The sequence below is a fragment of the Pocillopora verrucosa genome, chromosome 12 (genome assembly GCF_036669915.1).
Source record: "Pocillopora verrucosa isolate sample1 chromosome 12, ASM3666991v2, whole genome shotgun sequence".
In the NCBI taxonomy this organism is placed as follows: Eukaryota; Metazoa; Cnidaria; class Anthozoa; order Scleractinia; family Pocilloporidae; genus Pocillopora; species Pocillopora verrucosa.
This window is the reverse complement of record NC_089323.1, coordinates 7,795,083-7,809,694: the sequence shown is the minus strand read 5'-3', so window position 1 is coordinate 7,809,694 and position 14,612 is coordinate 7,795,083. Positions and strand designations below refer to the sequence as shown.

Here is a 14,612-nt window from a genome sequence, read left to right as displayed (position 1 = left end):
AAAATGTGTTGAGTTGCTTATGCTCCGTGCAACGTATTACCAGCTTAGAGAACTCAAAGGGGTCTACCGTTCTCTTTTGTCTTGCGTACGGTGTATAGGAGAAAGAAAACAATTAATGATAATGGTTATCATGTAACAACCTGAGCAGAAGTCATACCAACGACTCACAACATTAACATTACAAACGAACTGAACAAAACGACCTAACTTTACTAAAGGATCAAGACCAACCAATCACGACCGACCTACGCCACTTGAGTGTTACAGCCAATAACATCACGGAAAAATTGACCAGTCAGTTTATACAAACCGGACTTAGAACATTCGACAACAACTATTGACTAGAATCTGATGATAACTTCCGCTCAGGTTGTCGAGACGTCAGTCATCACTACCGACAACATCCCTTCCAGGGACTACACTCACCCGAACGATCAAGAATGATTAAAAAGGAACCTGTGCGTTACAGGAGTTTATGCCTTGCGCGTACGCTTCAACAATATTTGAGAGTAACAGGGAAGATCATTAGTAAAGAAAGGTAATGAACGAAGGGTCTTTAGTTAGGGTCTTAGTCAAACAACCATTTATAACCATAACATGCTCTTAAAATACATTTTCATGACAAATACTTTTCTACTTCACTTTCTTCGTGCACACGTGGTTTGAAGCTCGTCATTTTAGCTCGCCGTGGTTTTATCTACTTTTGACTCTGGTACCCGTAAGTTGAAAAAATCAGTCCCACAGGAAAAAGTGTTGTGGCCAAACAAGCGAGCGAGACATTTAATTTGGAACCCAGTTGTCGCTTTGTTTTTATGGCGACTGTCACCAGAATGTTTGGCAAAATTGCAAAAGGACAAGCAATGATGTTGAAAATGTTAACAACGATGAACGCAGAATAAACGCAAAAGAAAAATTTTCCGGACTGAGCAGAAAGACGTTTGTAAACATACCTAAGCCATGAAATATTTTTTATGTTGATTTTAACGATTTAGCATTACTTTCATTCTTGCTCGTCATTTTATATGCTTTTTTTTACATTACAGCAATTTGACTGCTTTTTCAATGAGCGTTTATTGTATCACTTAATACATAAACTTGGCAATCTGAGAAGTATGGGGATGTTGGGCTCTCATCCTCTTTTAAATGAGTCTCTAAGGAATTAATACTTTTTTCGAATGACTTGGAAGAGGCTGCCAAAATTATGCGATACTTAAGTGTGTAAGCAAGAGGGATTTCAAGGTCTCCGCCAGAAGAGATATTTGCGGGATTTACAGGGATAAAGTCGTAATCACAAGAAAAGGTGATGAAGTTTATGGCACGTTGATTCTATATGGCCACACTGTGAGCTGAAGGATTCTCCCCTTGTCCCTCAATTAACCAGAATTTTGTTACATGACTACAACGAAGCCAATATCCTTTATTATTTGGTAATAACATCATCTTTTGTTTAATACATAATTCTCACTTTTCAATATTTACAAAACTAACATTACTTACCATACTTGACGTTACTTACGATACTGACCTATGGATTTCTTTTCTTTGACGAAAACGTTGAATTGTATGTTTAGATGCATATTCGGAACTTAGCAGACAATCTAAGATGATCTACATAGAAAATCAAGTGGGAAGTCGTCTTGATGTTGGCTTTTGTTCCTTTAAAAGGGCAGAGAGTAATGCTTTTAATAACGGAGAAAGCTGAGAAATACTTCATTCAAAAATTGTAACAAATAATAAATTTGGCGAGCAAAAAAAGTGCATTCGCATTTTTCTTAAAAATTCTTGTGAAGATAAATTAAGCTTTCCAAAGTCCTGATTTTTCATATAAAGTAAAACCACATTTATCAGGTCTCAATTGGATAGCAGGGACGTATTTAGGGGGGAGAGGGTCCGGAGGTGAGGTCCTGCCCGTGACCCCCACCCCCTTTGCAAACCTTTTATAAGTACGGCATGGAGGTCGACATGATAATCTGGCGAGTACCCTCTATTTGAAACAGTGTGACCCTCCTTCCCCCCCTCCTTTGAAATGTCCTCGCAACGCCCCTGGATCGAGACCTCTGGGAAAGGCTTTTCAGTATTACATTGCATTCAGTTCTTGTTTCTTTTGTTTCCAGTTGTATATCACTTCATGCAATTCCCACACGATTTGCTCCAAACATCTTCTTTTCCAGTTCTTCAGCCTGAGCAAGAGTTTTTCTCATTACCATCTGAAAGAAAGCTACGCGAAAGTGTCTGATTCTTGCTGTGTAGATGAGTGGGTTTATCGACGAATTTAACGCTTGTAGAAATATAATAGGGAAGAAAGCGATTTGTCCTAAGTCAGAAGAGTTTTCTCCATTTAAGAAAATGAAAAGAATTAGCCAAATCCAAATCGGAATATAACAAAGGAAAAGTGTCAAAACTATCACGACTGTTGTGTTAAAGGCTCTCTTATTCTTGAGTAACTTTTCCTTCACTGCTAAAGAAACTTGGTTGACGATGATTTGCTGTGTGTTGCGACGAACTTCTTTGTATATGACAACATGACAATAAACGACAGTGGAGATAACGGCTAAGATGATAACAACACTTATTTCTTGAAAGATGCTGACTCTGATGCCATAGACAATCGCTGCGCATATCCACGCCATACTAGATGCAATGATAATACGAGCTTCAGTTACAAGGCCATTTTCGTAGGCGAAGGGGTGTTTGATCGCTAGATAACGTTCCCCGCTCATTAACATCAAGTGGAGAAGCGAAGCTGCAGTGCATGTTTGGCCAACAGCGCTGGATACCCAGACAAAAGAAGAGGTCATGGTGTGAGCGCTGCTGCCTATGAAGAACAAGCTGAAACTAGTTATGGCCAACGGTTGAACAATCAGTCCCACAGCAAAATCTGTTGTGGCCAAGCAAGCCAGCGAGATGTTGGATTTTGTACGAAGATGTCGCTTTGTTTTCACAGCAACTATTACCAGACTATTCAGTAAAATTGCGAAAGGAAAAGTAAAGATATTCAAAGCAGTGGTTATTGCTAACACAGAATAAACGTCAGAAGTGATATCTGTGTGATTTTTTGAAAGAAATTCGAAACCACTAAAAGGTGATGTGGCGTTTGGCATATTGATCCTTTATGACCGCGTGTTGAGCAGAGCAAATCCTTTCTTTTTCTCTTACTGAACTGTGTTTTATGGCGCATGACTACAACGAAACAATTTGCTATTGTTCTTTGATTTTCACTTTAGTACAATTGTATTGTCTGTTTTAATGTATGGGCGGAAGGTTGAGGAGTTGAGTGGAAAAGTACTTTAATTTTGGCTTTTGCTGTTCGTAACAATCCAAGGGCAATTTGCTTTATTTAGAGTATTTTAAAGAAAGTGCAGGGAAAATGCTTCCCAAAAAAATTGACGCAGTTAGGAAGGGGCTTTTAAGAGCTACTCATGAAACTGAAAACTCGATGGTAATTTCATTTTTCTTTCCTGTTGGTAACCCTTTCATGATCAATTCATCTTTCAACGTGTATTTTTGCAATCGATAATGGTTCGATTGCTGTTGATAGGAGTGCAGGTCACGGTTTGAATCCTTTTGAAACTGGTCATGGTCAAAGGTTGAACAATCAGTCCTATTGTTAAATCTGTCGTGGCTAAGCAAGCCACGGCAAATTTTACCAGAATAATCAGGAGAATGGCAAAAGGACAGGTGAAGATGTTCAAAGCAGCACTTACTGCGGACGCAGAATAAAATTTCGAAGATTTATTTGTGAGATAGGCGATATAGTGTCTGCCATGTTAGTTCTCTTTGGCGTGTGTTTGAATGTGTATCCAAAAAACTGGAAAAGAAACAATCCCAAAAGATCTGAGTAGGGGAGTGGAAAAGTATTCCGGATGTTGACCTCCATTCTTCGCAACACTCTTAAAAACCAGTCTGTGCTTTCTTTAAACGATTTGAATCAGGATGCAGGACAAAAAGCTTGCTAATAAAATGATGCATTCAAAATGGATGGCTTTTGAGGGCCAAAAACTGACAACGTGATGATAATTTCATTCTGATTTCCGCTCGGAAGGCCTTGATGACTAATTCATTTTCATTTTCAACGTCTATTGATTGAGAAACGATTACCAACGAAACTTTTGTCGGTGTAAGCAGAGTTATTAAAAGATCTAATCGAGCAAAAATAGAAATTAGGCTACATAAGCCATACGGACAGAGGGATGATCCTGCTAAGTGGAACAACAAAGAAATCTTAGGCAAACACCAGTAATAGCTTGATTGAGTCCAAACTGAAACCCAGGATGTAATTAAGGATACCTTTTTAACCTGTTTGGGCTTGTAAGTATGTTTAAGCAGCACAAAAATAGAGTGAGCAGCACTTAGGCCTTTTGTTACAATTTGTCTGTGTCGCACACAAAGCGAACAAACAAGGGTGACGTAGTTTACGGCACGTTGTTTCTTTACAGCCTTGATTCGAGCGCTGAGACTCTTTCCCTTTCTGTTATTTACTGTATAACGCCATAGTTAAAATCAGGTGATATTCAACAGCATCAAATGCAGAGGAACGACCTTCGATATAAAGCCCGTCAAACAAATCAGAGGATATTTGGAAAAAGTTTAGAGGCTTACGAAATTTACTCAGAACAAAGATCAAGCAGGCAAAACGTACGTTCTATCAAAAGGCACTTTCGTCGAAAAAGCCAAAGGAACTTTGGCAGACGAAGATCGTATTGTTAATCCCAGCCCTAAGCCTATTGCTGCTGATCCTGACGAGTTGAACGTCCACTTTACTAACACCACGCAAAGGATACTGGGAACCAATCCATCCTCATCAGAATGTCTGAAAAACCACACCACCTTTTTGTCAGATTATGGTAACGACTACTTCTCACTACGTCCAGTCTCCTTTAAGGAAGTAGAACGACAGATCAAAAGTATAAGAACTGACTGTGCCACAGGTCCTGACCTTATTCCAGCCAAGTACGCTAACGCACATCATAGGCGAATGTATCACTCAGAACGCCTTTCCCACTGCGTGTTAAAAATCCATAATATCTTCTGTTCCTAAAGTAGACAACCCGAAGGAGTGTGATGACTACAGACCAATAGCTATCCTTTCTGTGTTTTCCAAGGTGTATGAACTTTGCGTGCTAAAGCAAATGACAGAACACGTCGATGAACACAATGTACGCATTGAGAAAATCTCTGGCTATAGGGAAGGACATTCTACCACCTCAATACAATTAATATAATAATAATAATAATAATAATAATAATTATTATTATTATTATTATTATTATTATTATTATTATTATAATTAAAATCTGCAACCCCTTTCGTGGCCACTCGCGGAATATTTCTAAGTGTCTTGCAAATCGACTTCCGGTATGACAGGTCGACGTCAATTGTAACGAGTCGTTCGATTCGAGTCGAATCAAGTTGATTCGACAAAATTTGCAACTCCATTTCGTAGCCACTTGCGGAATATTTTCTGAGTGTCTTGCAAATCGACTTCTGGTATGACGGGTCGACTTTAACTGAAACGAGTCGTTCGATTCGACAACATTTTCAACAACCCTTGGCAGTTACTTACGAAATATTTTGTCTTGTGGATGGTTTATCAGATTTCCAGTATAACGAGACGCATTAACTGCGAATGGACTTCCGGTAGAACGATTCGCAAACTGCCTTTGACGAATCGTGGCGGTTTGGGTGTATTGGACAACTCTTATGCCTTTGCTACTTTTGGCTAAACAACACGGTCCTGAAGCAAAACAATCAAGTTAAAATAAGCCATCAAATCTACCGCTGCTACACAATACTTGTATGAGCTGTGTTTTATTTTTTAAAGATTGTCTACACATAAAGAATCAGGTTTTGCTGGATAAAATCAATGCATGGATGACAAAGGTCATGTTCCAGATCAGCAATCAGATAGATTCTGGATATTACTTTTCGCTTTTATCAGTTTTGTTAACACCTTGTTATATATATTCAAGCGGGAGATAAGTAGACCCGAGCTTGTCCCTCCAAAGGCTGGTTTATTACTGAGAGATGGAGTCAGAGTCGTAATCAGAAGTGCGAAGCGTCTCTGAAGATTGTCGAATTTTTAGGCAAGTTCATAGAGTTATAAAAATTTTAATGAAGGTCGGCTGTAAAATTTTTTCGATTGTTAGACTCTTCATGACACCCTAATTATATTAATTATATTAGTTTGATTAGATTACAGCGTCTGACTTTTTCAAAAACTCAGTTTGACGTTGGTCGGTTTTCGCTTGACTCTGGCGAACCAATAGGCGATTTTTTAAGCCTTCCCACTAACTCGTTTGAAACTCGGTGTCTCCAAAGTAAGCTCAATGGATAAGATAAGCATGAAATACTCTTCAGTGGTACCTTTTTGAAATGAGTTTCATAGATTTTTTTTAATTGTCCTTCAAAGTTACGTCAAATTAATGTCTTAAAAAACGCCATGACTGACTTTAATTTCCGTAAAAAATCGAGAAATTAAAGAGATCCGATAAGGCAGACTGTGGTTTTATTATAGGTATCTTTCCTGATAGGTGCAAATAACGTGCATTCACCTTTAACATATTCGATATGCTTACAAAGTGTTTCCTGCATCACAACATATCTTCTTAAACGTGTGATTTCCAAACAGGCATATAGTGTGAATTTTAAGGAGACACACTTGTAATATTTACCGTCAATACACTTGTAGTCTACTCGCTTCTTGGGGTGATTGTTTGATTGCAATCACCCTAAGAAAAATATGGATTTCAAGCCATGGCCGCCGACTGACGTCCCTCAAGAGGCAGCTTTATGAGAAGTTCTTCAGTTCGTTACGGTAGTTGGTTTTATGAGAAAGATAACTCCCCAACGAAAATAACTTCCGTGACGAGCATTCACGTCCTCACAATGAGTCAGACTACGTTTACACAAGTGGCCCAATAATAAGCAATTCGTTGATGTTCACGATCACGCTGATTTAAGAATTAATTCTCTTCAGAAGGACATCACCCCCATCCTCTAACCCCACAGCTACAACGATACACTGGAGCTCAGTTCCCAATCTCGTTCCTGTTTCTTCAGGCGTGCCCCATTCCACCTCAACTCTCAATTCTCTCCTCCCCTCAAAAACAAACGAACAAACAAACATGCAAACCAACACAAAAACATGCAAACCAACAAAAAAGAAGCCAAGACCAAATTGAGAACTCATCAAAGCAAAACCGTGAACAAGTCATTAAAAAAAAAACCAAACAACTTAACAAGAAAAAATACGTCTTTTATCTTAAATTTCACAGAAGCCCCGAAGGAAGTTCTCGCACATCTTCGGTTATTTAGTAGGAGGTTAATATCATAAACTTATCTACCTTCGGATTCCACTTCCGGCCGAAAAGAAAAACATTGACCTCTGTTTACCGAGACCATGAGTTAAAGGTTAACACCTGGCTGATCGAGTAATATCCAACCTTTGTCATATATGAGATGAGACACTAAAAACGAGAATTATATGGTTTTGCCGTTATTGCAATCCAACAAAAATATGGATAGACCTTTTACAGGCTTGTCACATTAATTCGATGTTGGAACTCCGAAAGAAAAATGATATCAAAATCACTTTAAAAGGTGCAAAAGTCTCTTTTTACGAAGATTTAATCCCAACATTAAGACAATTTTTCAGTTATCTACTTAGATCATCTTGGATTGTCGGCTAAGTTCTGCATACGCATTAAAACATACAACTTCTTATTCACAGAGAAGAAATCAATAATAACCATTAGTACTGTAGGTAATGTTAGTTTTGTAATTATTTTGTAATGGTTACTGTGGTTATGCAGTAAATGACAGAAAGGGAAAGAGTCTCAGCGCTCGAATCAAGGCTGTAAAGAAGCAACATGCCATAAACTAAATCACCCTTTTTGTTCGCTTTGTATGCGATACAGACAAATTGTAACAAAAGGCCTGAGAGCTGCTGACTCTATTATGTGCTTCTTAAGCATACTTGTGAAACCCAAACAGGTGAAAAAAGTTATCCTTAATTGCATCCTGAGTTTCAGTTTGGAGTCAGTCAAGCTATTACTTGTGTTGCCCTAAGATTTCTTAGTTGTTCTCCTTAGCAGGATCTTTCCTCCGTCCATAAGGTTCATGTAGCCTTACTTCTATTTTTGCTCGATTAGATCTTTTAACCTCTCTGCTTACACCGACAACGGTTTTGTTAGTAATCCTTTCTTAATCAATTCACTCTTATGGGTGACTTTTGTTGCATTCCCTGTATTTCTCGATTGACAACAATACACGTTGAAAAGGGCATCTTTGAATACATCATTCCATTGGCAAGCTTTTTGTCTTGCATTATCATTAAAATTGTTTAAAGAAAGCACTTACCACTTTTAGAGCGTTGCCAAGAATGGAGGCCAACATCCGGAATACTTTTCCTCTCATCTACTCAGATCTTCTGGGATTGTTTCTTTTCCAGTTTTCCGCATATACATTCAAACAGATGCCTTAAAGAACCAACATGACAGACGCTATATCACCTCTCTCACAAATAAATCTTCTAAATTTTATTCTGCGTTCGCAGTGAGCGCTGCTTTGAACATTTTATCTTTTCCTTTTGCCATTCTCCTCATTATTTTGATAACAAAGCGACGAGTCTGCACAAAATCTAACAACTCGTTGGCTTGCTTGGCCACAACAGATTTAATTGTAGGACTGATTGTTCAACCTTTGACCATGACCAATTTCAGCTTGATGCACATCGGTGGCAGGATTCAAACCGTGACCTGAACTATTATCAACGTATTATAGCAATCGAGCAATTCTCGATTGCAAGTATACGCGTTGAAAGATTAATTTATCATGAAAGAGTTTCCGACAGGAAAGAAAAATGAAATTACTATCGAATTTTCAGTTTCATGTGTAGCTCTTAAAAGCCCCTTCCTAATTGCGTCAATTTTTTGGGAAGCATTTCCCCTCCACTTTGAAATAATCTTAATAATGCAAATTGCCCTTGGATTGTTACGAAGAGCAAAAGCCAACATTCAAGTACATTTCCATTCAACTTCTCAGCCTTCTGCCTTTACATTATATAAATATACTGGTGCCAAAATCAAAGAACAATTGCAAGTTGTTTCGCTGTAGTCATGCACCATAAAACACAGTTAAGTGAGAGACAAGAAAGGATTTGCTCCACTCCACACGCGGCCATAAAGAATCAACATGCAAAACACTACATCACATTTTAATGGTTTCGAGTTTATTTCGAAAAAACGCGCAAATATCACTTCTGGCGTTTATTCCGTGTTAGCAATCAGCGCTGCTTTGAATATCTTCACTTGTCCTCTCGCAATTGTACTGAATAGTCTGGTAATAGTTGCTGTGAAAACAAAGCGATGTCTTCGCACTAAATCCAACATCTCGCTGGCTTGCCTGGCCACAACAGATTTTGCTGTAGGACTGATTGTTCAACCGTTGGTCATAACCAATTTCAGCTTGTTCTTCACAGGTAGCAGCCCTCAAACCATGACCTCTACTTTTGTTTGGGTATTCAGCCTTGTTAGCCAAACATGCACTGCAGCTTCGCTTCTCCACTTGTTGTTAATGAGCGGGGAACGTTATCTAGCGATCAAACACCCCTTCGCCTACGAAAATGGCCTTGTAACTGAAGCTCGTATTATCATGGCATCTGGTTTGGCGTGGATGTGCGCAGCGATTGTCTGCGGCATCAGAGCCAGCATCTTTCGAGAAGTAAGTGTTGTTTTTATCTCAGCCGTTATCTCCGCTGTAGTTTATTGTCATGTTGTCATATACAAAGAAGTTCGTCGCAACACACAGCAAATCATCGCTAACCAAGTTTCTTTAGCAGTGAAGGAAAAGTTACTCAAGAATAAGAAAGCCTTCAACACAACTGTCGTGATAGTTTTGACACTTTTCCTTTGTTATATTCCGACTTGCGTTTGGCTGATTGTTTTAATTTCCTTGGATGGAGAAAACTCCTCTGACGTAGGAAATATCGCTTCCTTCCCTATTACATTTCTGGTATTGTTAAATTCGTCGATAAACCCACTCATCTACACTGCAAGAATCAGACACTTTCGCGGAGCTTTCTTTCAGATGTTAACAAGAAAAACTCTTGCTCGAGCTGAGGAACTTGAAAAGAAGATGTTTGGAGCTGATCGTGTGGGAGTTGCATGAACTGATACACAACCGGACAAAAGAGAGGAGTGAGGAAGTGAGAGCAATTAAGAGAATGAATGGAAGTTCATTAATCTTTCCATGGAAACGAGAGAAAAAAAAAGTGAATAAATTTACTACTGAAAAGCCTTTACCAGAGGTCTCTATTCCAGGGGCGTGGCCAGGACAATTCAAAGGAGGGGGGAGGGTCACACTGTGTCAAATAGAGGGTACTCACCAGATTGTCATGTCGACCTCTATGCCGTACTTAAAAAAGGTTTGCAAAGGGGGTGGTGAGGGTGGCGGGGGGGGGGGGGGAAGTTACGGGCAGCGCAAGACCCTTCTCTCCGTCGCAACGTCTTTGCTACCCAATTGAGGCTGGTCACCTGTGGTTTTACTCGTTAGAAAAATTAAGAATTCGGAAAGGTTAAGTTAACTTCGTCAGAATTTTTAAGAAAAATGCGAATAGACTTTTTTGCTCACCAAATTTATCAATTGTTAGAAATTTTGATTGAAGTATTTCTCAGCATTAAGCCAGCATTAAGACAACTTCCCACTTAGTTATCTACGTAGATCATCTTAGATGGTATACTAAATTCCGAATATGCATTTATACATACAATTCAACGTTTTCGTCAAAGAAAAAAATTGATAGGTCAGTATCGTAAGTAATGTCAAGTATGGTAAGTAATGTTATTTTTGTAAATATTGAAAAATAAAAATTATGCATTAAATATAAGATGGTGTTATTACTAAATAAAAAAAGCTACTGGCTTCGTTTTAGTCATGCAACAAATTTCGATTAAATTCGGGGCAAGGGGAGAATCCTTCATCACCTTTTCTTGTGGTTGCGAATTTATTCCTATGAATCCCACTAATATCCCTTCTGGCGGAGATCTTGAAATCCCTTTTTCTTATACACTTATCGCAAAACTTCCGCAGCCTCTTCCATGTCATTCGAAGAAAGTATTGATATCTGATTTAAAAGAAGTTTAGAGGCCAACATCCCAATACTTCTCAGATCGCCGACTTTATGCAGTAAGTGAATCAATACAAGCTCTTTGAGGAAGCAGTTAAATTGCAGTGATGTAAAAAAAGCACATCAAACGACGCGCAAGAATGAAAGTAACGTCAAATCGTTAAAATCGACATAGAAAACATTTCAGTGCCCTAGGTATGTTTACAAACGTCTTTCTGCTCAGTCCAGAAACATATTCACCAGAGTTTATTGTGCGTTCACCGTTATCAACATTCTCAATATCATTACTTGTCCTCTTGCAATTTTGCTGAACATTCTGGTGCATGATAGTCGCCGTAAAAACAAAAGCGACAACTGCGCTCCAAATCAAACGTCTCGCTCGCTTGTTTGGCTACGACATTTTTTTTTGCTGTGGGACTGGTTTTTTCAATTTACGGGTACCAGAATGAAAAGAAGATAACACCAATGCTAGCTGAAATGACGAGCCTCAAACCACATGCGCATGAAGAAAGTGAAGGAGAAAGTTATTTGTCTTAAAAATGCATTTTAAGAGCAAGCTATTTTCAAAAAAAGATTCAATTTAGGAAGTAAGTGGAGAAATGATTGTTTGACCAAGACCCTGACTAAAGAAGATCAGCGGACCCTTTTCAGTTCCCTAAGCTGGTTTTACGCTTTACGGAGCTTAAGGAACTCAACACATTGCATTTTCTAATACTCCGGCCTTCGTTCTTGGAATGTAAGAAATCAAATTCGTCAACAAAGTTCTCACCATTAGCCACTGAAGTTGTGTGAATAAGCATGGAATTGGAAACGAAATGGCACGATACTCCAGTGCCTCAAGTGTCTCTGCATTTCCAAAGTTCCAGGTTGTGTGTTGGGCTAACTCTTCGATGTTAGGATTTGCTCTGGAGGGTTCCAGTTTTCCACACGCTTCCGTCCGTGAGCTCGACACGTGACGCTTCATCGAGCCTAATTTTCAAAGGAGTTCCAGAATCTGCATTACTCCAAAATCTTGGCTGAGCCTTCGTTTCTACGCTGCGATCTCGTATGGAAGGTATTTTATCCTGATAAAAAAGTACAATGATGTATCTTAGTCCTTCATGAGACAAAAAAAAGAAAAAAACTCTGAGCGCTTGGAATCAAACCAATTACCACTGCATTGACAATGCCTTCCTCTCCATCGGACACAGAATTTTTCTATCCAACTCTTTAGCAACATTGCAAGCTGCCCCGGTGTCTTGAGTGGGTGCTTCATGCCAAAGAAAATGCGGCCAAAAACGACGCCTTAGTCTTTTTGAACCACAGTTTCTTTGGCCTTTGCCTTTGCTAATATTGGCTAAAGAAGACGGTCCTGACGCAAAACAATCACCTTAAAATGAACCATCAAATCTACTCTAAAGGCATGAAAAGTAGGTCAATGGAAAAACGGATTCGTGATAATAATAATAATAATAATAATAATAATACTAATAACAATAATATAGGGCTATCTGCGAGACGATACAAATAATAGCTATTGTCAAAAAATGCCGCCTGATTTTATACTTATCCTCAATCGGTGGCACAAAATATTCAGTTCAACGTGCTCGTCTATCAAATCCATTCCTGCCTTAAAAGGCCCCAAACAAATTGTTAACACCTAAAGAAGCAAGTTTGGTTGGATAAAATCCCTGCATGGATGACAAAAGTCATGTTGCAGATCAGCAATCAGACAGACGCTTTTATCAGTTTCGTTAACACCTAGTTATATTTAAGCAGGAGATAAGTGTAAACCTGAACTTGTCCCTCTAAAGGCCGGTTTATTACTTACGACGGAGTTGGAGTTAGAGTCGTAATCAGAAGTGCGCGTAGAGTCTCTCAAAACAGCAGTCAAACTTAGAGATGTCGAATTTTTTAGGCAAGTTCATAGAGTTAAAAATTTTTGATGAAGGTGGACAGCAAAATGTTTTTAAATTGTTAAACTCTTGGCGACACCCTCGTCTTAACTATGTCAGTTTGACTAGATTGGAGCGTCTGACTTTTTCAAAAACTCAGTTTGAAGTTGGTCGGTTTTCGCTGACTTGACCATGGCGAACCAAAATTGGATTTTTTAAGCCTTCCCAATAACTTGTTTGAAACTCAGTGTCTCCTGAGTAAGCTCAATAGATAAGATAAACATGAAATACTCCTCAGTGGTTTTTTTGGAACTGAGTTTCATAGGTTTTTTTTCAAAATTGTGTTTCAAAGTTATGTCAAATTAAGGCCTTATAAATCGCCATTACTACCGTTCGCTCGAGTGAACTTTCACTTCTGTAAAACTCGAGAAGTTAAAGAGATCCGATCAGGCAGACTGTGGTTTTGGTATAAGTACACGAAATTATAGTCTTGCAACACACAAGAAAAAGGTAAAATCTGTGTCTCAAGCCAAACTGATCAGACCGCTCTTTCAAAGACTCCTCTGGTTAGTAAGTCCGATTATTTTCTTGTTTTGTTTTGTATTTTCGTTGGTGTTGTTTAACCATCTTTGGAATTGCAATTATTAAAATTGTCACTATCTTATTTCTTAATGGGTGCAAATAACGTGCACTTACCTTTGACATACATGACGTGTTTACCGAGGGTTTCCTGCATCACATCATATCTACTAAAAGGTGTGATTTCCAAACAAGTATACAGTATGAATTTTAGGGAGACACCCTTGCAATATTTACCGTCAATACACTTGTAATCTGCTCGCTTCTTGGGGTGATTGTTTGATTGTAGTCACCTTAGAAACGAAAGGATTTCAAGCCACTGACTTCCCTCGAGAAGTAGCTTCATGAGAAGTTGTTTAATTCGTTACGGTGGTTATTTTTTGGAGGAAGATCTTCTGTTTAATGAATAATTTTCATTTTTCAATATTTACAAAAGTAACATTACTCACCATACTTGACTAACGATACCTATGAATATCTTTTCTTTGACGAAAACGTTGAGTTGTATCTTTAAATGCATATTCGACAATCTAAGATGATCTACGTAGATAATTAAGTGGGAAGTTGTCTTGATGTTCGCTTTTGCTCCTAGAAACAAAAGCAGTGGGCAATGATTTTCATTCTGGAGAAAGCTGAGAAATATTTAATAAATAATTGATTTGTCGAGCAAAAACGTCTATTCGCATTTTTCTTAAAAATTCTGACGATGATAAGTCAACCTCTCCGAAGTCCTAATTTTTCACACGAATAAACCCACATGTGGAAAGCAAGGACGTAGATTGGGGGAAGAGGGTCCTGAGGTGCCCATGACCAAACCCCGCCCCTTTGAAAACCTTTTTTAAGCACGGCATGAAGATCGACATGACAATCTGGTGAGTACCCTCTATTTGACTCAGTGTGACCCTCCCCCCTCCTTTGAAATGTCCTGACTACGCCCCTGGATAGAGACCTCTGGCAAAGGCTTTTCAGTATAAGATTTTATACAGTTTTTTGTTTCTTTCGTTTCCATCGAGAGATTAATAAACTTCCATTG

General features: G+C 38.7%; 2 protein-coding genes across 2 annotated transcripts; one reads left to right on the top strand and one right to left on the bottom strand.

Annotated features, from left to right (window-relative positions):
* Positions 1–2,126: 2,126 nt before the first annotated feature.
* LOC131777804 (alpha-1B adrenergic receptor-like) lies at positions 2,127–3,101 on the bottom strand. Its single transcript, XM_059094144.2, has one exon. The coding sequence runs from the start codon at positions 3,099–3,101 to the stop codon at positions 2,127–2,129; it is 975 nt and encodes a 324-aa protein (XP_058950127.2).
* A 6,092-nt stretch (positions 3,102–9,193) lies between these two features.
* Positions 9,194–10,168, top strand: LOC131777805 (adenosine receptor A2b-like). The gene has a single exon (XM_059094145.2). It carries the CDS (start codon positions 9,194–9,196, stop codon positions 10,166–10,168), a length of 975 nt encoding a protein of 324 aa, XP_058950128.2.
* Positions 10,169–14,612: the final 4,444 nt, after the last annotated feature.

Coding starts and splice junctions, on each gene's coding strand:
- LOC131777804 (XM_059094144.2), bottom strand. CDS start 3,101: ATGCCAAACGCCACATCACCTTTTAGTGGTTTCGAATTTCTTTCAAAA.
- LOC131777805 (XM_059094145.2), top strand. CDS start 9,194: ATGCAAAACACTACATCACATTTTAATGGTTTCGAGTTTATTTCGAAA.